The sequence below is a fragment of the Coptis chinensis genome, chromosome 6, assembly GCF_015680905.1.
Source record: "Coptis chinensis isolate HL-2020 chromosome 6, ASM1568090v1, whole genome shotgun sequence".
NCBI lineage: Eukaryota > Viridiplantae > Streptophyta > Magnoliopsida > Ranunculales > Ranunculaceae > Coptis > Coptis chinensis.
Window position 1 is genome coordinate 30,126,417 of NC_141461.1, and position 24,297 is coordinate 30,150,713.

General features: G+C 37.4%; 1 protein-coding gene across 1 annotated transcript; it reads left to right on the plus strand.

The window, feature by feature from the left end:
• LOC147492522 (protein SABRE-like) lies at nucleotides 1–23,709 on the plus strand. Its single transcript, XM_086569137.1, is given in 25 exon segments — nucleotides 1–549; nucleotides 629–740; nucleotides 1,224–1,487; nucleotides 2,252–2,517; nucleotides 2,878–3,100; nucleotides 4,257–4,427; nucleotides 4,561–4,638; nucleotides 5,113–5,364; nucleotides 6,439–8,556; nucleotides 9,047–10,913; nucleotides 11,127–11,227; nucleotides 11,904–12,260; nucleotides 12,943–13,061; nucleotides 15,017–15,275; nucleotides 15,410–15,634; nucleotides 17,093–17,232; nucleotides 18,627–18,699; nucleotides 19,535–19,636; nucleotides 19,719–19,907; nucleotides 20,540–20,881; nucleotides 20,956–21,123; nucleotides 21,223–21,493; nucleotides 21,496–21,575; nucleotides 21,578–21,605; nucleotides 22,889–23,709. Coding segments are annotated over 25 exon segments (7,986 nt in total). The 5' UTR covers nucleotides 1–478; the 3' UTR covers nucleotides 22,999–23,709.
• The last annotated feature ends 588 nt before the right edge of the window (nucleotides 23,710–24,297 follow it).

A 24,297-nucleotide genomic window follows, 5' to 3' on the forward strand; every position in this document is an offset into this window, starting at 1 on the left:
AATTTTAAGAAAACAAAAAAAACCATAATCCTTCCTGCATCATCATATAAACTATCAGAGAAGAAACCAGCAAAGAAATCAAGATAAAAAAAAAAAAAAATATAATAAACACAAAAAAAACTAAAACATGACTAACATAAATTTTAACTAATACTCACAAAACCCTAAATAAGAAGAAATAAAAGTTGAAATGTGGAATTACATAATGATATTTTGTCAAATATTAATTATTATTTACTAATGAGTGACTACAAATATATAGTTGAGTTGTATTAAAATTGATTCCTCTTTAAATAAAAAAATAAGTTTTAATCGGTCTAGAAGATGTACATAAATAGGGGAGCGAAAAAGTCGGGAAAGAAGAGGACAAAAAAGAAGCACAAGTCCGATCGATCGGTAATCACGGCTCCATCATCATAAAGGACAAAACGGTATTTTCATGAATAATAATGAAGGAATAGATCTGGATTGTTAATTAATGGCACCGTCTCCAGTAAAGTTTCTTGTTTTGTTCTTTCTTCTTTCCATCGTTGGATGGGTCGTTTTCATGTAAGTAACTACATTGTCTGTTTGAATTGATGGATTCGGATGTTAGATTAGATGATATGATATCCAATTTTTATTGCAGATTTGCAGCAAGGTTATTGGCTTGGTTTCTAAGCAGAATAATGGGCGCATCCGTTGTATTTCGAGTAGCTGGATGGAATTGCTTAAGAGATGTGGTCGTCAAATTTAATAAGGTTTCTCCCTGCGCCGACTTACTTTTTATGTTTTACTTATTTGATTCTAGCATGAAAGGGATTAGAGTTGCCTAGCCGTTGGGCTGGAGGTGTTGCACACATTCAAGTTTCAGTGATCTAAACCTGACTAAGGGTTTATCACGAAACTCGTTGCAAGGTTTCTAATGAACACATAGTTTTCTCCAGTTTGCACTACTAATTAAAAAGGAAAAAAAAAGTAATTATGTTTGCTTTTAGGACTTCAGGAAATTGCCAATTTACACTGGTTTGAGGGTCTATTTGATATTTTCTACCCCTTCTTATTATGCATGATACTTCATTATTTAAGTGTTTGCGAGAATACATCTGGTCTCCTGTGACTTGTTAGCTCAAGTCTTTAAATGAGCGAAAAGTGCGTCGTTTTGTAATTTATTGATTTATTATTATTCTGAGTCTGCTTCCAGAGAAGAAGGATATGTGACTTCTTCTTCTTTTCTCCTCCAGGGTGCTATAGAATCTGTATTTGTTGGCGAAATTAAACTTAGTCTACGTCAGTCTCTAGTCAAGCTTGGGGTTGGGTTTATTTCAAGGGATCCGAAGCTGCAGTTGTTAATATGCGACTTGGAGGTTGTAATGAGGCCTTCAAGCAAAAGTGTGAAGAAGAAGGCCAGAACAGGGAAACCCCGTTCTGCAGGCAGAGGAAAGTGGATGATTGTGGCCAACATGGCAAGATTTTTGTCAGTTTCTGTAACAGAATTAGCTGTCAAGGTATGCTGTTTCCACTAGCAGCTCTGATGAATAGTAATCATTTTTATTTCCAATCTAATTTCTCCAATGAACTTGCACACACAAGTCACTACGAAAGGGCCTACAAAGTACGGGGTATGTCAAAATAACTGGGTTAATGTGCGTGCCGACTCATATGAAAATGGTATATACCTCTTTATTTCTGCATATCCATCGAAGTATGGCAAAATTAACTGTTTAAAGAGGAATATGGTACAACAAAGGTGGATTTCACTTTAAATTTATGTACAAATCTGAAGTGCATTCTCCACAGTGTTGTATGGAATATAAATTCCCCATGCTTTATGACAACATTGACAGCAGGTGTGCCTCTGGCACTCCTGCTCTTTGGCACTTATGAAAGTCGGCGGGCTTTTGAGGTGCTTATAATTCTGCACACATTAACTCTCTCTTTTCAAGCTTTTACTTATTTTTTTGATTATTGTATATATATTTTTAGAATTTGTTATAGTTTGAAGGACCTTGAAAGATCGTTTCCAAACTTAAATACTTCATAGGAAACCGATATGTAGATCAAAGACAAAAATTTTGAATTTTGATTTTACAAAAAAGAAAAAGAAAAAAGAAGACGAAGAAAGTGAACATACACAATGTTCTTTCCTCAAGGATCGCTTGCTACCCATACTTATTGGGCTCTTCTTTGACTTTGTGGCGTTTGCAGTTGTCCTTCCATTGCTATGGTGCTAGTTGATAACACTATTTTCTAACTTTTGAAAATCTTGCAGCTTCCAAAGGTTACCATTGAAGCCAAAGATCTGAGGGTGGACATATCCAAAGATGGTGGATCAAAACCCACTCTGTTTGTCAAGTTGCAGCTTCTCCCTATTCTTGTCCACATGGGTGATCCTCGGCTTAGTTATGATCAATCATCCAGTGTAAGCGAGGGAGGATGTATCTCTCCTGACCAAGCGTCCTTAGCTGGGATGGATAAGGCAGCTACTCCTTTTGTGTGTGAGGAATTGTCTCTTTCTTTTGAAATCGGTCATGATAGGTGAGTTCTTTTGTAGTAGGTTTGGACATCCTCTTAAGAATCTTTGTTGGGAGTTGGTTGCAGATTTCCCATATAACTGTAAGAAGTGCAGCACAAATGCTGAATTCTTCTCTATTTGTTAAGGATGGTGAACATTGTAACTACCGAAATGGAGAATTAGTAATTAGATATATACTACTCTTATGTTAATGCAAATATATTAATATTTATCTTGATCAATCGATTATACTTTACCGATAAAAATAAAATAAAATAAAAATTATGTTGAACTTTTTGATGCTGTGCATCATTTAGCAGTGGTAAACTTTTATTATGTTGTGATTATTATCTAACAGGGTCATCTAAAACCTTTGGTCGCAGAGAAGTAGGTGTTGCTGTCAGTAACTTGGATGTTACAAGCGGAGACATCACTTTGAATCTGAATGAGAAATTGATCACTAAGAATAAGACAGCTACAGATGCATTTGTTCAGGCAGATACTGTTGGAGGGACTAATGTGAGTGAGGGAGTAGCTATAAAATCACAGAAGAGACAAAATACACTTCAATCGCTTAAAAAGTACTCTTCTATGTTTCCTGTGAAGGTTAGTGTTTATGTGCCCTGTGCAAGACGTCTTTGCCGTCATTTTTTTTCTTGTCTATGATAGTGGGTTTGTGGTTGAGCTGTTTACTAGTAAGGATCAGCAACTGGTTGCATACTTGCATTTATATGCCTATTTTCCTCCTTCGATTTCGAGGTGAGGTTGATTAGCCAACAAAAAGGAAACCAAAAAGAAAGTTCGGCATGACCAATATGATAAATTCTATAATTGTCTTGCTATATTGGGAAGTCATTGGTTGAACTGTTTTTCTTCTTCCACACGAATTTCACCTTTAAGTTTGTGTCTTCTATGTTTGTAGTTATACAGCAAGCATCAATATCTAGGAATAGGAAGAAAGGAATCTTAAAGGCATGATATTGTTCTGATGTGTAATGATGGGTATTTCTTTCTTCTATGTGCAAGTGTCAGGCTATAAGGTTTCTGGTCATGATTATGCCAATGGACAGTGTCCAAGCAGTTAGAATGCCGTACCTCTTTTTGAACGGAAACATTCTATGTGGAATGCTGACAAGTAGAGAAGAGGTTCATAGGAATGTAAGTGGAGAGACATATACGAGAATAGTAAATAAGGCAGACTATGGATTAGAGCTAAACCTCTCATATTTCTTTTCAATTGGTGACACAAAGCTTCTGAAATCATGCGATTGAGGGGATCACATTAGAGAATCATAAAATACAGCAAGCTATAACAGTATTGCATTAGCTGACCCAAGGAAGTGAGATCCTCAAACAGTCACCTCTCACCCTAATGTCATTGGAGGCCCAAACCATATTGTGGGACCTTTCATTTTTGCTCTACTGATAGCTGATTGAGGACTTCCACTGCCAGATAGATGAGGTACTTAGACCTCTTAGGTGCTAAAGAAATCTGTAAATGAACTTATTAGTCAACAAAGTTAGAAGCTGTCTTCAAGCTTACATGTGGTTGATAAATTCTTCAACCTTGTTATATCACGGTTCAGTTTTTGCTAGAATGTAGCAACTGGCAAACAACATTGCTGGAGAGGGTTAATTCCTCTCTCTCTCTCTCTCCATCTTTGCTTTATATACCAGTTGGTTTTTTGGAATTTACTGTGATATAGAAAGTTGGCAATTTGGATAAAAAGTATTAACTAACAATTGTTGTTCTTTTTGGAAGGTTAGCTTCAATCTGCCAAAACTGAATGTGAGGTTTATGCACCGGGAACAAGGTCTTGTTGTGGAGAATAATGTCATGGGCATTAATGTGAGAAGTGGGAAATCACAGTCCAATGAAGACATGGGGGAGAGTACACATTTTGATGTTCAAATGGACTTCAGCGAAATTCATGTACCTAGTTAGTTGTCCTTAAATTGGTATTTTTTGCTATTACAATTTTAATATTTTACTGAAGTCGGTAACTTCAGATCAACATATAGCTTGTCTATTTGCATTTCTGACAACTTCTCCGTTGTTTTTTCAGTTTCTTAGAGAAGGTAGCTCATCTGTCTTGGAGATATTGAAACTTGCTATTGTTTCTTCTATATATGTTCCATTACAAGTAAGTGTTTGTTTTCGTTTCTTCCTCTATTTCAAGGCTCAGGCAGAGGATTATCTCTGTTTGTTCATTTAACATGTAGCAGTATGCTGTGTAGTATCGACAGAGTCTTGATACATTTTCATGCACTTGTAGACAACACGATATACGTGAAATTGTGCGAATTATCACAAGGTTCATGCAGCGATTGTCTGTTTGTTTTTATAACATGTACCAGTGTACTATTGTACTGTTGTACCGTCCCAGTCTGGACTGTGGATGCATTATACATACATGCAGACAACAACATAGGCACAATGCATTAGGCATACATGCAGACCGCAACAGAGGCACCAATCGCACTAAATATTTTGACTGCTACCCCTCAAGTTACATAAGTGGCATGTGCATGTCTATGTTTCTTGTATGTGAGAAGGTTTTATGCTACTTTTTGACTTTCTTGACTTTTTTTTTCCCTGTTATATTGGTGGTTTTCAGCCAATAGCACCACTTAGAGCGGAGATCGATATTAAACTTGGTGGTACTCAATTCAATATCATTCCGAGTAGATTAAAGCCATGGATTCAACTTTACTTGTCAAAAAAGAAGAAGATGGTACTTCGAGAAGAAAAACCTAACCTCGATAGACCACAGGCATCTGAGAACAAGCTTGTCATGTGGACATGTACTGTGTCGGCCCCAGAGATGACAGTTGTTCTTTATAGCATCTTTGGTGCGCGACTATATCATGTGAGTTATATATTTGATTCATTCATCTTAGTTCTTTTTCATGTGGTATCACAAATGGGAGCAACTCCATTTTTATGCTCATGCTTTATATATTTACTAGCAGCTGCTCTTGCTCGCAGCAGTCATGATACTCACTCTTTAGTATTAGCTTGTCGTGCCTTTGACACTTATATACAAACGTGTGTGCCTTTCACGGTGTAGATTTATGAAAAAGACTAGTGTCTGGTTCTTGCATTCTTTGATGGCATGCAAGTTCCTATTACTTCCTGCAGTTTATTTCATATCTATGCTTTTAGCTTTTGTTCCAGTTCCAGTTCCAGTTCCAGCACCACCACCTATGTTATCCTTGACCCCAAAAAGTAGAGGCCTACTTTTGTTGTATGTTACTCTTGTCGTAGTATAAGTCATTAACCTCAATATCTTTTCTTACTTAGGCCCATTATTTTTAGATTTTTTTTGTCCCCTTTTAATTGTTAAACCTGCACTAAAATGCTTCTTTTCACTTGTATTATTTATCTTTTATTTATGTCTAAACTATCTGGTAGGGTATGTCTTTAATCTTTGTGAAAATATCATCTCTGAATATGGTCCTTCTGTGTTGTACAAATAACTCAATAAACACTCATGTTCTATTAGGGATGATAAGTCAGTTGGTAATTGATACAATGTGGTCACTTTCTTGTAGAATATGCCGAACATCAATCAGTTTATCTTGGAAACATAGATTATTTTATTTTATCTTATTTATCGTTATTATATTAATTAACTTCGAAAGTACAGGAAATGCTCTGGCCTCTGGGGAAATGGATACAACATTTTTACTTGAAAATAAAAGTGTTTGTGTACAATACATCCATTTTGAAGTGTACCAGCAACATAATCCATGTAAACTATAGAAATTTCTGGCACCTTAACCGACTCACCTTTCAAAATAAGACCTTTTGCAAATACTCAAAAGAATTGTATTTTCAAATGTGACAATTTTAGGGTTTATTTTTTTAATTAATTAATTATTATATTTTTCAGGTTTTAGTGTGTCACCATAATACTCATTGTCATCATCTTGATTTGTAGGGATGCTCACAGTCTTCACATGTGTTCGCAAATAATATCTCCAATACAGGAACTGCAGTACACATGGAACTTGGTGAACTGCATTTGCACATGGCTGATGAATATCAAGAATGTTTAAAGGAAAGCTTGTTTGGTGTGGAAACAAATTCAGGTTCATTAATGCATATAGCAAAGGTTAGTCTAGATTGGGGGAAGAAAGAAATGGAATCACATGATGAACATGGTCTGGGACGGTGTAAGTTGGTTCTCTCAGTTGATGTGACTGGGATGGGTGTATATTTTAGCTTCCAGCGTGTTGAGTCACTCATATCGACTGCTATGTCTTTCCAAGCAATCTTGAAAGACATATCTCCTTCTGGAAAAAAGGAAACACAAAATAAGGGTCTGCGCTTGGCTAAACCATCTGGGAAAGGGATCCAGTTTTTGAAGTTGAATCTTGAACGATGTTCTGTGAGTTTCTGCGGTGATGTGGGTGTGGAAGATGCAGTTATTGCAGATCCTAAGCGCGTTAACTATGGATCACAGGGAGGGCGGGTCGTAATAAATACTTCTGCTGATGGTTCGCCACGTATAGCAAATATAACATCAACAGTGTCCAGTGGTTGCAAAAAGCTAAGTTACTCGATAAGTCTTGACATCTTTCATTTCAATCTGTGTGTGAACAAGGAGAAACAATCTACACAGATAGAACTTGAAAGAGCTCGATCTATTTACCATGAATATTTGGAGGAGCATAGGCCGCATACAAAAGTAACTTTGTTTGACATGCAAAATTCAAAATTTGTGAGGCGCTCTGGGGGTCTCAATGAAATTGCTGTTTGCTCTCTTTTCAGTGCAACTGATATTTCAGTCAGGTGGGAACCGGATGCTCATTTGTCTTTGTTTGAACTTGTGTTGCGCCTGAAATTATTGATTCATAACTTGAAGCTTCAGAGACGTGATCTTGATATAAAAGAGGCTTCTTCTACCGGGAAGACTTCAGAACCTGAGAATAAAACTAATGCAGATCCAGTGCAAACAGATAAAAAACCCAAGAAAAAAGAATCCATTTTTGCTATTGATGTGGAGATGCTGAATATATCTGCTGAGGTTGGTGACGGTGTAGATGCAGTGGTTCATGTTCAGTCAATATTTTCTGAAAATGCTCGGATAGGGGTCCTACTCGAAGGACTTATGCTTAGTTTTAATGAAGCCAGGGTATTCAAAAGTACGCGGATGCAAATTTCCCGTATTCCTAATCCATCCGTGTCAAGTAGCTCAGAGGATGCAAAACTGCAGCTGCCTACTACGTGGGATTGGGTCATTCAAGGCCTTGATGTTCATATTTGTATGCCATATAGATTACAGCTGCGTGCCATTGAAGATTCCATTGAGGATATGTTACGAGCTCTGAAGCTTATAACAGCTGCTAAAACTAGTCTTATATTTCCAAAGAGTGAAAATCGGAAGGTGAAAAAGTCCAGTTCTACAAAATTTGGTTGTGTCAAGTTCTCTATACGTAAGCTTACAGCTGATATTGAGGAAGAGCCCATGCAAGGTTGGCTTGATGAACATTATCAGCTGATGAAGAATGAGGCGTGTGAAGTAGCAGTTAGATTGAAGTTTCTTGATAGTCTTTCCTCAGAAGGTGTTCAGAGCACTGGAAGCTCTGAACCTAGCGACTCTTGCATTAAGAGTTGTCACCACAATGGAGTTGAGATTGATGTGCATGATTCTTTAGCCGTACAAAAGTTGCGAGAAGAAATTCATAAAAATGCATTTCAGTCATACTACCGGGCGTGCCAGAATCTGGTGGGTTCAGAAGGATCAGGTGCCTGTAAAAGGGGCTTCCAGTCTGGTTTTAAGCCTAGTACTGCCAGAACTTCTCTTCTTTCTGTTTGTGCTACGGAGTTGGACCTAACATTGACAAAAATTGAAGGCGGTGAGATTGGCATGATTGAAATTATAAAGAAGCTTGACCCTGTATGCTTAGAGGACAACATACCATTTACTCGACTCTATGGCAGAAATATTGTTTTGAGTACAGGATCTCTTACTGTCCAGTTGAGAAATTACACGTTTCCACTTTTTTCTGCTGTTGTTGGTAAATGTGAAGGACGTCTTGTGCTGGCACAACAGGTAAGGTTTGATGTTGTTTGGCCAATTGCATTTACTATTGAACCCTCAGATACAAAGATAGACAGGCATACTTCCATATCCTTTTGGCACACTTTCATTTTGAGGGTTTATATTATTGTTCCCTAGTCTGTTTTATGCCACTTTCTAAGATGGTGACTATCAAAACATAATGGATTTTGATTCTTGATTTCAATCTTGTTTGAGATTTGATACTAATGTTGTTAGCTGGTACTTGCGCATATTGACTATCTACTAATACAAATAGTTGAGGCGGTAACTCCACCCTTTCCCAGTACATACACACGCACAACAACGACAAATGAAGTTTAAGCCGCCTTAATCTAATAACAATTATTATTGTCCTCTCTAAGTTTGACTAGATTTTTCTAACATCATATTACTTTGGTGGTTCCCCTGCCTGGGAACCTAGAACCTTCTCTTGATAATATTGTATCAGATGTCGATCTGATTCCCCTTCTTGTGATTGCAGGCAACTTGTTTTCAACCACAAATGTCACAAGATGTATTTATTGGGAGATGGAGGAAGGTGCGCATGCTTCGTTCTGTGAGCGGTACCACTCCTCCTATGAAAACATACTCAGATTTGCCAATCTATTTTGAGAAAGCCGAAATCGGCTTTGGGGTTGGCTTTGAGCCCTCTTTTGCTGATGTTAGTTACGCCTTTACTGTGGCTCTCCGCAGAGCTAATCTAAGCGTTAGAAATAAGCTTCCGGGAACTCAGCCCCCAAAGAAAGAGCGTAGCTTACCATGGTGGGACGAAGTTAGAAATTATGTTCATGGGAAAGTTAGCCTATATTTCGGTTCAACAAGATGGAGTATTCTAGGAACGACTGACCCTTACGAAAAACTTGACAAACTTCAAGTTGTTTCTGGTTACATGGTCCTCCAGCAGTCAGATGGTCGTGTTTCTGTTTCTGCGAAAGACTTCAAAATTTTCTTAAGCAGTTTAGAAAGTTTAATAAATTACTGCAGTTTAAAGCTTCCTACTAATATGTGTGGTGCTTTTCTGGAAGCCCCTTCCTTTAGTCTGGAAGTAAATATGGATTGGGAATGTGAATCAGGAAATCCTCTTAACCATTATTTATATGCACTTCCAGCTGAAGGGAAACCTCGTGAAAAAGTTTATGATCCCTTCAGATCAACTTCTCTCTCCCTCAGATGGAATTTTTCTCTGAGACCCTCCCTTCCTCAATGTGACAATCATTTTCCATCCACCAGTATAGCTGAACAGAGAGTGTTGGATGAGGTTGTCTATCCTTCACCGTACAAAGCTGAACATGTTGCAATTGATTCTCCTATTGTGAATATTGGTGCTCATGATTTAGCTTGGCTTACGAAATTTTGGAACCTTAATTACATCCCGCCTCATAAATTACGATCCTTTTCCCGGTGGCCACGTTTTGGAGTCCCAAGAGCTGCCAGGTCAGGGAACTTGTCTATGGACAAGGTGATGACAGAATTTATGCTCCGTGTTGATGCAATGCCCACTTGTCTGAAACATATGCCTTTAGATGATGATGATCCTGCCAGTGGACTAACATTCAAAACTGCAAGGTTGAAATATGAACTTTGTTACAGTCGAGGCAGGCAAAAATATACTTTTGACTGCAAGCGCGATCCTCTTGATCTAGTTTACCAGGGTCTTGACCTCCACATGCTTAAGGTTTTTATAAATAAAGAATATTGCACATGTGTTGCTAAAGAAGTTCAAATGGCAAGGAAAAATTCACAATCTGTTTCAGTGGACGATACTAGCAATGAAAAGTGCAACAATAAGAGTGGTTGCACAGATAAGCACCGTGATGATGGATTTCTGTTATCTTCTGACTATTTCACGATCAGAAGGCAGGCTCCAAAGGCTGACCCCACAAGATTATTGTCTTGGCAAGAAGCTGGGAAGAGAAATCTTGAGATGACATATGTTAGGTCAGAATTTGAAAATGGGAGTGATAGTGACGATCATACGCGGTCTGACCCAAGTGATGATGATGGATTCAATGTGGTGATAGCTGACAATTGTCAGCGTGTTTTTGTCTATGGCCTTAAGCTTTTATGGACTATTGAAAATAGAGATGCTGTCTGGTCTTTTGTTGGTGGAATATCAAAAGCATTTGAGCCTCCAAAACCTTCTCCTTCTCGGCAATATGCGCAGAGGAAGTTGTTTGAGGAGAACCAGGTGAGAGATGGAGATGAAACGCTTCAGTATGATACCACTCAGCCTTCAGCTTCAGTCTCTCAGGGTACAGGTTCCCCTACTCCACAGCATGTGGATAATTTAGGAATGCTTTCGTCTGCATCAGCTCCAAAAACTGAAGGCTCATCTTCTAGTGCAGTTGGTAAGTCTTAATTTTCATCAGTTTGAGGAAAAAATAATTAGTTACTTGATTTATTTAAAGTATTGGTAGGTAACTTGTGATAGTTCATGGTTAATACATCTGATTAGGACATTTTAGGAATTGTGATTTAAGTTTGCTCGTTTATGTCCGTCAGTATGTCTATACTGTTTTTAACTTTTTATTGGTCATCTCATTTATGTGAAATTACACCAGCAAAGAACGAAATCACGGATGACTTGGAGGAGGAGGGAACACGCCATTTCATGGTGAATGTAATTCAACCTCAGTTCAATCTTCATTCAGAAGATGCTAATGTGAGTGCTGCTTTCCTGTACCTGTACTCATTCCCTCCTCTCTTTTCTTTTGTCGCAGCTGTTATGTCTGTGTTAATATACGATTGAATAGAATCACTATGAGTTAGCTCTAACTGAGAATTCGGAAGGTCATAATTCTTTTAAAATATGTAGCGCCTCAGTCTAGATCCATTGCCTTGGTTTTACCACATTAAGAAGCATCAACTTATACCCGCAGTAACAGTTCCTTTAGGGAGAAAGGTGGAGAAAGGTTTTTAAATGAACCTATGAGTATTATATATATTTGATAAGATGTGCATTCATCTGTTATATATACTATACGTACATATGCACATATACACAGATGTCTATTTAAGTTACATTAACACAGATAGGTGTGTCCGTATCCGACACGGATACAAAGTGTCTGACATGGCACAGTATAAAAAATTGAGGTATATCACATACAATATGTGTCCGACACAGATTATATTTGATATATAGCGTCCATGTAACATAGATGTCTATGTATAATGGGCAAGTAGATTGAAATAAATTATAAAATTCTCAAGTGTTGATGCTCGTTTATTATAGTTGTTTACTGTTTTGTTGAAACTATTTAATGTGCATTTGGATTTGTTTCCTCTGTGGTAAAACAGAATTTTTTGTCTATAGTTTAACTATTTTTCCACACCAGGGTAGATTTCTCCTTGCTGCAGCCAGTGGCCGTGTTTTAGCTCGTTCATTTCATTCAGTTCTTCATGTTGGTTATGAGATGATTGAGCAAGCACTTGGTACGGGAAGCATACATGTCCCCGAGTCTGAACCTGAAATGACATGGAAACGTGCAGAGTTCTCTGTGATGTTGGAGCATGTCCAAGCTCATGTTGCACCAACTGATGTTGATCCAGGGGCGGGTCTCCAGTGGCTACCAAAAATCTTACGAAGCTCCCCAAAAGTAAAGCGTACAGGTGCTCTTCTTGAAAGGGTATTTATGCCTTGTACAATGTACTTTCGGTACACTAGACACAAAGGTGGAACTGCAGATTTGAAGGTGTGAATTAGCTGCCTCAGAATTCTTTCTTATTACGATAACTACATAACTAAGTAGTATTTAAGCTAAGTAACGACACAGGTACTAGTATTGGTATCCAACACGGTGAAATACCAATTTTGAGGTATATAAACTTCAAATAGGAATCAAAGGAGTGAGAGTTGGGAGGTGGCTTGATGGGCGGCTGTGGTGGTGGTTGTATATAGGGTTGTGGGCTGGTTGGTCTATTGTCAGGCTTTTGTGTTTCTTCCTTCTTTGAGGTTTCTCTTTTTGTTGTATATTCCACTGGGTTCAGTATACCATGGTTTATAACCCGCCCCACAACTTCATCTACAAGATGGATTAGAACCTAGTTTTTTGTTGATATGTTCAACAAACCATAAATATATTTTTATATATATTTTTTTGCTTATTGGGGGTTGGGTCAGCCCATTGTAATCTTGGTTACTGGGGATGGGTATTTAACTAACAACTTAGCTGTTCTATCAACAGATTCAGCTTTTCTTGATTAAAACAATAAAATAATTAACCTTCAGTATGTCTGTGTGTCATAGCTGACTTGGGTACGTGGATATGTATCCGAAGCCGTTTTTGTTTAATGCGGAGTGCCAATGTTACATTGTATTCAATTATTTTAACTTTTTATTCTAATAGCACCGTGTTTTTTTTTCTCATGCTGTAGGTGAAGCCACTAAAAGAGCTCACTTTCAATTCCCCAAATATAACTGCAACAATGACATCCCGCCAATTCCAAGTTATGCTGGATGTCTTGAGCAACCTCCTCTTTGCGCGGCTACCCAAGTGAGCATAAGAAAATTTTGTTTTCATTGTTCTTACTCTTTAGTAGTCTTTGTTGTGTTCTGAATCATTTGTGTCTTCTTTGTCGTTCTCCATATTTTCACTAATGTTTGTGGCAACAGTAATTTTTACTTCTTAAGACCGAAAATCCATTTAACTTTTTGAATCTCTTTGGGAGAGAAATAGCCAGACAAACTCTGTTGTTTTGATGAACTTGTATAAGCATATAAATAAATGAAATCGGTATATATTTGATTGAAATGTTTGGATGTGTTAAGTTTTGAAGTGTATATAGTTATTATATATATAGCTCTTTAAAGAAAAAGAAAACAAAGTAATAGTTGTATATTTGTATGAGCAACTTTCGGTTAGAATGGATATTCTCGTTGTTAGGGATCAAAGAGGAGTTACATGACTGGGCATGTGCTAAACCATTTTTCAAAGGGGTGACCTACTTAGACTGCAAGAGTGACAGTCTTTATGTGTAATTGGGATACTCTCATACTCTTATACTGGAAAAGGTTTTGTAACTGGGTAGAGGGGATCTTTGAGGGCACTACGTAGCTCCTTTGAGTCCTTTCTATGTGGCCCACTACTCGTGATATTATAATTTTGTCATATTAATGAATCGAGTTTGTGAGGACGGAGGATTAGTTTATTATTATTATTATTATTATTTTTGCCTGTATAATATGGACATTTGTTTTCAGATCATATACATATATGTAGTGCATATGTTTCCAAAGTTGGCTACACAAGGTCACATAACATAGCTACACTTCTCTCAAGAGATACTATAAATCCCTGACGTGGCACTGACATGTGAAATCTTTTGCAGGGATTTCCGGTTTAAGAGATGACAAAAATTGAAGACCTCTTTGATTTGTAGAAAGAGGTTAAAATTTAAAACTAGTGTAATTAAACTGCCACGGGTTTAAAACCATGTCTCATACACAACACAGTAAAAGTCACCTTTTACACCTTTTACCAGTCTAAATACATTTACTGATTTTGGTTGTCGTGTTATTATAGAAAATTGTTTAGCTCTGTCAGAGAAGGATGGTCTGTGTCCACTGTTATTGCAGTTGAAAGCACAAGCCTGATGTCTTTTCTATTTTAGAAAATATTGAGTTCAGCACTTGAGAAATTAAAATTAAAGATTCAGTTGTTGTTCGATTCTGGTAAGTAGGAACATTCTTCAAAGTTGAATGGAGACAAAGCTCAAGCTTCTACAGCTCTTGGTTTTTCCAAATTAAAGCTAGGAAGAAGGTTATGCAGCAAGCCGAAAAGGACTAGTGCAAAGATTGCTTTGTAATCCACCCCTCTGGTTACGAACCTTAATCACATCATATGGATTGAAAGATTAAATAAATGTCCAATTATAATTTATATAGACTATAGAGCTGGTCTAATCACCGATTTAAAGTTGAATAAAAACTAAAAATTTAAAATCAGGAACAAACATAGATAGTAAAATATTATGTGATAGAAAGATAAGATAGTACAAACTGTGATTAAGACGCGAGTTTATTTCCTACATTCTAATTTTGGTTTTCTTGATTCTCGTTGAAAATGAAATCTTGGTAAAGGGTTTTTCCTCCATACGTGATAAAGCATATTCTGGAAGTGGTTTTAACTTTTATATTTGATAATCCTGGGAACCTCGGCAAGAGAATTCAACGATGTCATTGTCACGTCAGGAATTGATAGAACTCCTCGATTTTAAATTTAGCTGTGTGTAGGAGACTTTGTGTAGCCAACTCATGTCTAGACTCTAGAACTCCATGTTTTAAAATGTAGCTGTGCATAGGTGATTTTGGGTAGGCAACTCGTGTCTATTCATGCACAAACAGTCACACATTCAAAAAATTTTCTTTCGTAATTTTTTTTTGTTACTCAACGTGGTTCTATTGATTCATGATTTGTGAAATTGTTTTGCCTAAACTTGTGTAATTCAGGCCTCGGAAAAGTAGTTTATCTTGTCTTGCTGAAAATGATGAAGATATTGAAGAAGAGGCAGATGAGGTGGTTCCTGATGGTGTTGAAGAAGTAGAGCTTGCAAGAATTAATCTTGAACAGATGGAACGAGAACGAAAGTTACTACTTGATGACATTAGGAAACTGTCCATTACTTACGATAACCACCCTGGGGAGCTTTGCCTATCTCCCGAGAAGGATGCCAATTTGTGGATGATAGCTGGTCGAAGATCTACACTGGTGAGCTGATTTTTTTTTTAATTACTTGAGGCTAAAGTAGTAAAACATTGGGTAACCAATTAAATTACTGTACGCTTTTCCATCTTGTTATCTTCTGTTAACACTTCACAAGCCTCGCAACTGTGTTTGATTAGGTCCAAGGATTGAAGAAAGAGTTGGTAAACACCCAAAAATCTAGGAAGGCAGCTTCTGCATCATTGAGGATGGCTTTGCAGAAAGCAGCACAGCTCCGGCTTATGGAGAAGGAGAAGAATAAAAGTCCCTCCTATGCCATGCGTATTTCATTAAGAATTAACAAAGTGGTGTGGGGAATGCTAGCAGATGGTAAATCTTTTGCTGAAGCGGAGATAAATAACATGGTGAGTGTTTTCTTGTTATATTTCCATGTTTTGGTAATTGTACATGCAATCCCTCTCCTGTTTGTACCCGTGAATGTCACTTGCAGAGTTTACATTAAGTAGGAGTTTTATTTTCTTTTAATTTGAGGTTGTTATTAACTAAATGGTCAGAGTGTCAAACTAGCATGTATCCTGAAATTTTTCGAATAAAACTTTTGTTTTGTGTAAGTAAGCCTTGTTCTGTTTCTAGGAAGACGGGGTTTAGAGAACTAATGATAATTACACATAGGAATGTGAGCGAGCCCATCAGTTGTGTGATGGGCTCTGAAACTCTTTCTACACCCCAAAATATATCGACTGGGTACTTTTTAAAGCTGTTTTACATATTCCCTCGGTTTCTCTCTTCTGTGTGTTTCCTTCCCAAAAATCCAACCCAGCTAGAGTATGTACTACCGCCACCACCATTCCGTTGCTAGCATTCACCACCTTACCTTCTTTACTCTTCCTGACTTCTTCATTGTCATTATCTTGTCTCATTAATTTTAAAAGACATACCTAATGGCATTTAGGCAATTTAATGAGTTTTGATTTGCATGAGAAGTTCCACTCAAGTTATTAGAACCAACAATCAAATATGATGCATAAATTGGTGGTCTAATGCTATTATGCCACAAAACAGTGCCACTAGATTTAGACGTGGAGGTTTGATATCATAAAAAATTTCAAGCTAAAGAAAAAACCCCTAACCCCAAATTAAAATCAATCAACTCTAAAGAAAACTATTTTATTTTACTTGTGAAATTTTTTCTGTAAATATGAAGAATTGTTAATTATTTATATGGTACAGATTTGAGTAAGACGAAGAATACAAAAGAAGAAATGGAGATAGAATAGGAGAGATATTCATTGGGGGGGGGGCGGAGGGGTGGAGATAAACAAAAGAGAGAGTATAGTAGAATAGACGTGGTATGAATTGGCTGAAGTGATACCTTGTTAATTTTTTTATGTTTTTCAGTGGAGAGTTTCGGAGCCCATCACAAAACTGATGGGCTCGCATTCCTCACACACACTCATACATATAAATACGCAAATTTGGGAACCATTTCTCGGTAACTCTCATTAGAATGAGCATTCTGGAGAAATATGTGTCTTAAGAAAATAGGCTGAACTCATCTTTCTGGCGAGCAACTGAATGTAAACGATAAATCATAGGCAACTCTCACTGTTCAATTCCCATTCCCACTGACGATTTGGCTGATCCAATTATCCTACTTTTAAAAAATATTTAAGATGTTACCGAATGCTTAAATAATAGCAGATTAACATATTACCCAATTGGCCAATCTCTCCCATTGTATCCAAATACGGACTTGCTGATAAAAAAAAATGTAACCAAATTTGGACTCAATACCTTGAAGTGTACTTATGTATGGTTTTGGATACTTACAAATATTTCATCTGACGTGATTGTCTATGCAGATTTATGATTTTGATCGCGATTACAAAGATGTCGGTGTTGCTAAGTTTACAACCAAGGCGTTTGTTGTGAGAAACTGCCTTCCTAATGCCAAATCTGATATGTTATTATCAGCTTGGAATCCTCCTTCTGAATGGGGCAAGTAGGTTTTTTGGTTACATTTTCTGCATGTGTATTTGTGTTACTTTATCTGCTCAGTGTGTCATCTAGATGGTTCACTATATCCTCTCTACCTCATGTATGTGCTCGAGTTGAGACCTCTTAGAACAATCTCCAAGGTTCCTGCCAGCTGACCTGTTTGTGTTGCTAAAAATTCCAACCCCTATTTAATAAAAGCCTAAAACCAAGACTTGTTTTATGAGAGCTCTTTGTTTAATGGAAATTCTTGCCAACTCTGAAACCACGTGATGTAGGACAAGAAGGAAAGTGATATTGGCAATTAATGATATTCCTTTTGATATTTGTAGGGTTTAGATTGTTATAATTAGGAGTTCAATTCTTTATTAGTTTCTAGTAGTGAGTTTAATTATAATTAGAAGCCTTGCTTTTTGTTCATCAATATTGGCTTATCTAAGGGGACCACTGTACTTAGGTATTGAGTTTAATTATAATTTGAAGTCTTGTTTCTTGTTTGCCAAGATTGGCTTATTTGTATAAAGAGGCCATTGTAGTTTTCTTAGGTATTCAATTGTCAATCAATTATAATATCAAATTATCTCTTAAAAACCCTATTCATCTTCCTCTTCAATATTCAACTCTTATTCGTCTAATCTTCTTGGTCTCCCTCATTCCATTCTTCTATCAAGGATCTGAATACTTTCATCTAAATCTCTCGTTCGTTCTGTCATTTGGTGATGGTATGTTCCTCTGTTTAGGACTTTTTGGTTCTAAGCTATGCCATTTAGTGTTTCTTTTTGGTATGCAAGGTGCAGTAGTTTGGTTGTAGGTTCTTAAACATTGGAGCATCCAACTCAAAACCAATAGGTGATAACTGATAAGTGAAGAGGCCCATGAACTTTTATACTGTACAAGCTTTAAACTTCCCTTGCGGGACTATACTGAACATCTATTCACGCCCCTTCACTTATCGTGTTACATGTGGACAATTCTTGGGTGGTGTGGAGCAATCGGGACCTTTGGGCCAAATTCAATAGTTTGCTCGGGTAACATCTTAAACTTTGGGGCATCCAACTCAAAACCAATTGGCAACAAGTGGAGAGGCCATAGGATTTTTATATTTCAATGCGAGGGTTTAGACGATATGGGATTATAAATCTCAACAAAGGTTAATATTATTCTGATGGCGGGTACCAACTGGCAAAGTTAGTAAAACATTTGGGTGATGATACTGATCTCATAGCCAGCGTCAATGAGTTACTGATCTTATTTAAAACAGGCTTGCCAATCAAAAAATTATTATTCAGATGTAGCATAGACCTTTCAGATATTTTGGTGATAGTAAAAATGGTTCTAAATGGTAAAAGTTAGGTAGTGTATAACTGTTAGCTATCTAAATTATTACTATATTTGCTGCAGAAATGTTATGCTACGTGTAGATGCAAAGCAGGGCGCTCCAAAAGATGGAAACTCTCCTCTTGAATTATTTCAGGTCTTCCAAGTGTTCTCTTAAAATTAATATTGGTTTTGTTTTATCTTCCAAAATTTCCTTTGGACTATTTCTGCATATTATGGATTTCCTTAGGAGCCTGGAAACTGGAAAGCATGCTTTCATATACATCATCCATTTTGAAGGAACTAGGTTTCATGGTAGCTGTAGAGTGTAGAAAGTACTCTGAAGATGTATTTCTTCAACATAAGGGTTCAGTAAAGAGTTGAATAGCAAAATTGCATTCACTTCACTCTGCTGGCGTCTCGGAACAACAAATTTTTTTAAAGACAAAATAATTCCACTGAGCCCGCAAGCAGTAAGGATGAAGCTTTGTTGTTAATGGCACATCTAAATGTTTGGTTGGATGTCAAATGCCTTCTGATGATCTGATTCTATTTGGATGGCTATGATTCTCATACTGCTATGAAAATTTACGTGATCTATCACAAGACTGACATGAAAGGAGCACTGATCTCCCAATTGGAATTACATCGACATTTAATAGGCATATATTATTAATCAGAAAAAGGAAGATAATAGGCACTGAGCATTATAAGGAAGTAGAGAACCATCACTCCAGCAGTCTCAGCAAATCATCAATAGTCTACTGGAAGTACTAATTCCCAAAATATATGCTGAAATTTAGATGTTAGAGAATAGGCATGATGATATTGTTTTAGTAAATGCTATTAAACACCCGTCTGGTAACATCTAATGAAGAGTGGATTCAGTAAATATTTATAGTAGATACATAGATTTTGTTGCGAGGGCAATTATACTGACTTTCTTGTCTTTCTTCTATAACATAAAGTGTCTATTTTTTGAACCGTTGTAGGTAGTGATCTACCCACTGAAGATACATTTGACTGAAACAATGTATAGAATGATGTGGGAATATTTTTTCCCTGAAGAAGAACAGGATTCACAACGCCGACAGGCAAGCTGCATAGTTTTCCGGTTGCTCTGTCTGCTAACGCTCTATAATGCATAATAACTGTTGACATACTTTGAAAATGCAGGAAGTCTGGAAGGTTTCAACCACTGCTGGTTCAAAACGTGTCAAGAAAGGTGCACCTGTCCATGAAGGAGCCTCCTCAGGCAATCATTCATCCAGAGAATCTGAGGGTCCAGCCAAATTAAGTGCTTCTACAATACCACTAATTAGTGCTGTCGCGAATCAGTCTTCAACTCATGGTGATGCTTCCCAAGTAGGTTTTCCAGAGCTCTTCTGTCCAATATTGAGTTATTGTGGATTTGGGGTTTGACTGGGTATGGTTAGTGAGAGAAAAAAAACATGAATGAAGAGAAAATAAAAAATAAAGTCAGTATTGGTACTAGGAAGGAGAATGGTAACCAAAACTATCTAATAGGATCCACAGAGCTCGAACTACCTTCTAGTGTATACGTGATTTACCTCCGGGTGATTGAGTCCCAGTACTATGCTTTGCAATCCTCCTGGACTGAGACCTAAACCGACTGTATTATTCAGTCAACAAATACATTTCATTCTCATGTCAGTTGTAATAACTTGGTAAGAATTCTAGTTGAGAGATTTTGTTTGTCCATTAACTAACAGCTTTTAGGTATCAATGGTTCAAACTCCAAAGTAGACTTGCCATTTGTGTTAAAAGTTAAAAGATGTAACTGCTTATCCTTTTTATTCTTCTTATGACATTAATTAGACAAAACCATTTGTTTCTGTGTCTGTTTGGTATCAATGTCGACTTCCCATTTGTGTGAAAAGTTAAAATGAACACCACAACTGAGTTCTTTAATTTCTTAAGACATCAATTAGACAAAATTAATTGTTATCTCCTACGTATTGGCTTATTGCTTTCAGGCCTCAAAGTTGCAAAACCTAAAAGCAAATATAGTCTGTGGTTCAACGCCAGAGCTCAGGCGTACATCGTCATTTGACAGAACATGGGAAGAGAATGTTGCCGAGACTGTGGCTAATGAGCTAGTTTTACATGCTCATTCTTCAAGCATCTCTACGAGAAGTGGTCCGCTTACCTCCACTGCAGAGCCTCAAGAAGAGTCCTCAAGAGGTAAAACAAAAGATTCCAAGATCATCAAATCTGGTCGTCCTTCCCATGATGAAAAAAAGGTTGGAAAATCACATGATGAGAAACGAGCAAGAGCCCGAAAGATGAGGGAGTTTCACAATATCAAGATAAGTCAGGTTAGTTCAAGTCAGACTGATGATTCTCAAATAGAAATATAGTTTAATTAACTCATTTCATAATGATCTTATAGGTTGAATTGTTGGTGACTTATGAGGGGTCAAGGTTTGCAGTGAGTGATTTAAGATTACTGATGGATTCATTCCATCGTGTTGAATTTACTGGTACCTGGAGGAGATTGTTTTCACGAGTTAAGAAGCATATAATTTGGGGTGTCCTTAAATCTGTAACAGGAATGCAGGCAAGTTTCATATGAACTTATAGTATGAAATTTGGTTAAGGCTCATTCTCTAGCTCACCTAAAGACATTTTATTATGTTGCTTCTTGGTATTTGTATAGGGCAAGAAGTTCAAAGATAAAGCTCACAGTCAAAGGGAACCTAGTGGAAATGCTATTCCTGACGGCGATCTCAATTTTAGTGACAGTGATGATGGCCAGGCAGGAAAATCTGATCAGTTCCCTATATCTTGGCTCAAGAGGCCAAGCGATGGAGCAGGTGATGGATTTGTGACCTCTATAAGGGGTCTTTTCAATTCTTGGCGTCGCAAGGCCAAGGCATTTGTCTTGAGGACTATGAGAGGTGATGCTGATAGTGAATTTCATGGCGAATGGGCGATAGCGATGTCGAGTTCTCTCCCTTCTTGAGGCAACTGACCATAACAAAAGCCAGGAGACTTATTAGGCGGCACACCGAAAAAAGTTCAGATCAAGAGGACAAAAAGGTTTTAATTTCGCTGCTCAACCTCAAGTTTCTAATGAGTCTCATGTTTCCCTTTTGTTTCCTATTATATTTTTGTAGAAGGATGTAATAGAGAAAGGGGTAACGAAGGTGACCATCATTACCATTTCCTAGTTGCATACTGGTTGAGATGTTTAGTAGAGTCGCAGATGTAATGTCTAATGCATTGCAGTAGAGTATAAAACTTCCTCGGGCATCTCAACTCATCACCAATTTATTTTGAGTTGGATACTCCAAAGTTTTAGATGGTTTTGGAACAGGCTATTGTATTTGGCGCAAAAGGCCCGTTTACTCCCCAACAACTAAGTATGTGCACGTATTAGGGTAAGTAGTGCCACTTGTGAGGGGACGTGTTGAGATGTTTAATATAGTCCCACATGGGATGGCAGTAGAATATAAAAGGCCCCCCTCAACACACACACACACACACACACACACACCCAAACAGCAGCGGTAAGTGAGCAAAACTGTAGTGATACGTCAAAATAAAGTTGTTACAGTAGAGTTCAGTACATAGCATAGAAGGACATTTCCATCATTTTTTTTTGATTGGTAAGCCTGTTTTAAATGAGATCAGTAATTCTTTGATGCTGGCGGGGTTCGATCCCCAGACCTATGGTATCATCACCCAAAGGTTTTACCGACTTTGCTAGTCGGCACCTGCAATACACTAAGTTACATTGACACGGATACGCGTGTATGATATGGTGAAATATCAAAAGTTGAGGTGTGATCACATACACACGACATGGACTTGTGGAGTTGTAACCGAAACGGATTATTTTTAAAATATAGCATGTCCATGTAAAGTAGAAAAAGACATAAGGCACCTCTTGCATTTACCAATCCGTTTGCAGGTCCTTGTTACTATGCAGTTTGGACTTGTAGCATTCATTATCTCACTATTTGGACGTGGCGTGTAAAATTGGATACAAAAATATTTTATAAAACAAGAACTAGACATTTACCAAGTTGGTCGGGTATAGTCTGTGAGACATTCCTGTGTTTTGATTTTTGAAAACTAAATGACCTTATTTTTTGTGGATATGATCTCCATGATAGGAAGAACATACCCACCAAAAATGAGCCTTTAAATCCTCGTGTAAGTCCACTTTTTGGGTCGGGGTGGCTGCATCGGATGATTTCACTTATTTGGGATGGCTAGAGTATGTATTAGTGTGTTACCGTAAAATTGTTATGCATGGCCATAAATTGGGAGATTATGTTGGTTTTTTCTCTTCCTTATGTGTGTCTTCACTTTTACAGGTACAGGTTCTCAACAGATTGAGTCCCTTCCACCATCGCCAAGGGAGAATACACCGTTTGAGAGTGATTATTCAAGTGGATCCTCACCTTATGAGGACTTCAATGAGTAGAGAAACTCCACGGTGTCAAAATTTTTCAAAGCATTGGAGTACAGTGGCTCTACAAGATTAGCACTTCTGGGAGCATAATTGACTGCAATTTAAACTCAGTTCAAGGTGCTAATCTGAAGGTTGGGCGAAAGTGGCTCTACATGGTGAGCACTTGGAGTATTATACAACTGACTACAAGCTGCATTTATCTCAAGTGGTGTACGAGACTTGACTGTGATCTGCACCAATCTTGAGTGGTATACCATTGATTTCAAGATGTATAGGAGTGGAAATGCCACAATTTGTTTAACTTGGTGATGGCCTTTGATCAAGATTTGAGGATATGTCACCAAGTGTCACATAAATAAATGCAGACTGAGGAGGTTGCTCGTCTGCACAAGCTAATAGTGGTTTGCTTTCCTGGTGATTAAGTGAAAGCACACCTGTTAAAATCCCATGTATTCATCGTTTTAGTCTATACAGCAGAAGTTGCCACATCAATGTACTTTCAGACTCCAACCTGAAGAACTTTTGGTCAACATTTTTGTATCTTTTATGTGTACATACACGCGTGTATATTAATAGAAGAAATCTTGTTCACCAGTTTCAGTCTGAATAGTGCCAACATTTATACTCTGAAAAATTTGAAGGGCACCATAGACAAATACAATCAACGATGAGCATCAATATGTACATTATTTATTTTATTTATTACCGGTCAAATTTTAGTAACCATAGCAAATTGCAATAGTATTCTGCTTTGGTTTTCAGATATTTGGTTTCTGCAGATATGCCACAGAAGGGAGGAAGCCAAACCGATCTTTAGGATACGTGAAGACGTGTCGTTGCAAATGCTGAGTTTTGGCTTAATACAACAAGTCTTGTTTCTCCTGTTCAAGAGCCCAAAAGCTATGGCCAGCTTCTCTGTGATAATTTAAGGATCTCTCTTTCACTTTTTCATTCAAGTTCTGCGAAAATTACGTGTAGTAGTGAATACATGTCTAGAAATAGGACACTTCATATATACTTGTCAGTCTAACATTTTCTGCAGTTAAAAGTTAAAAGTTGAAACACTTATTTTTTTCTTTTCAGGTAACAGATCAAAACCGAAGAAACAAACCTGAAAAACAACAAAGACTGCTTCCATTTACTGTAACTGTAAATTTGGGGAATGGAATTTATATAAAAAATGCATCAAAAGTGGAAATGAAAACTTGCTGTCAATTCTAGTTCAGAAACAGGACAATAAGTATGTATATGAAGTTGCATTTACAAAAAATTGAGAGAAGCCTATAAAACAACAATCAAACTCCAAACTCT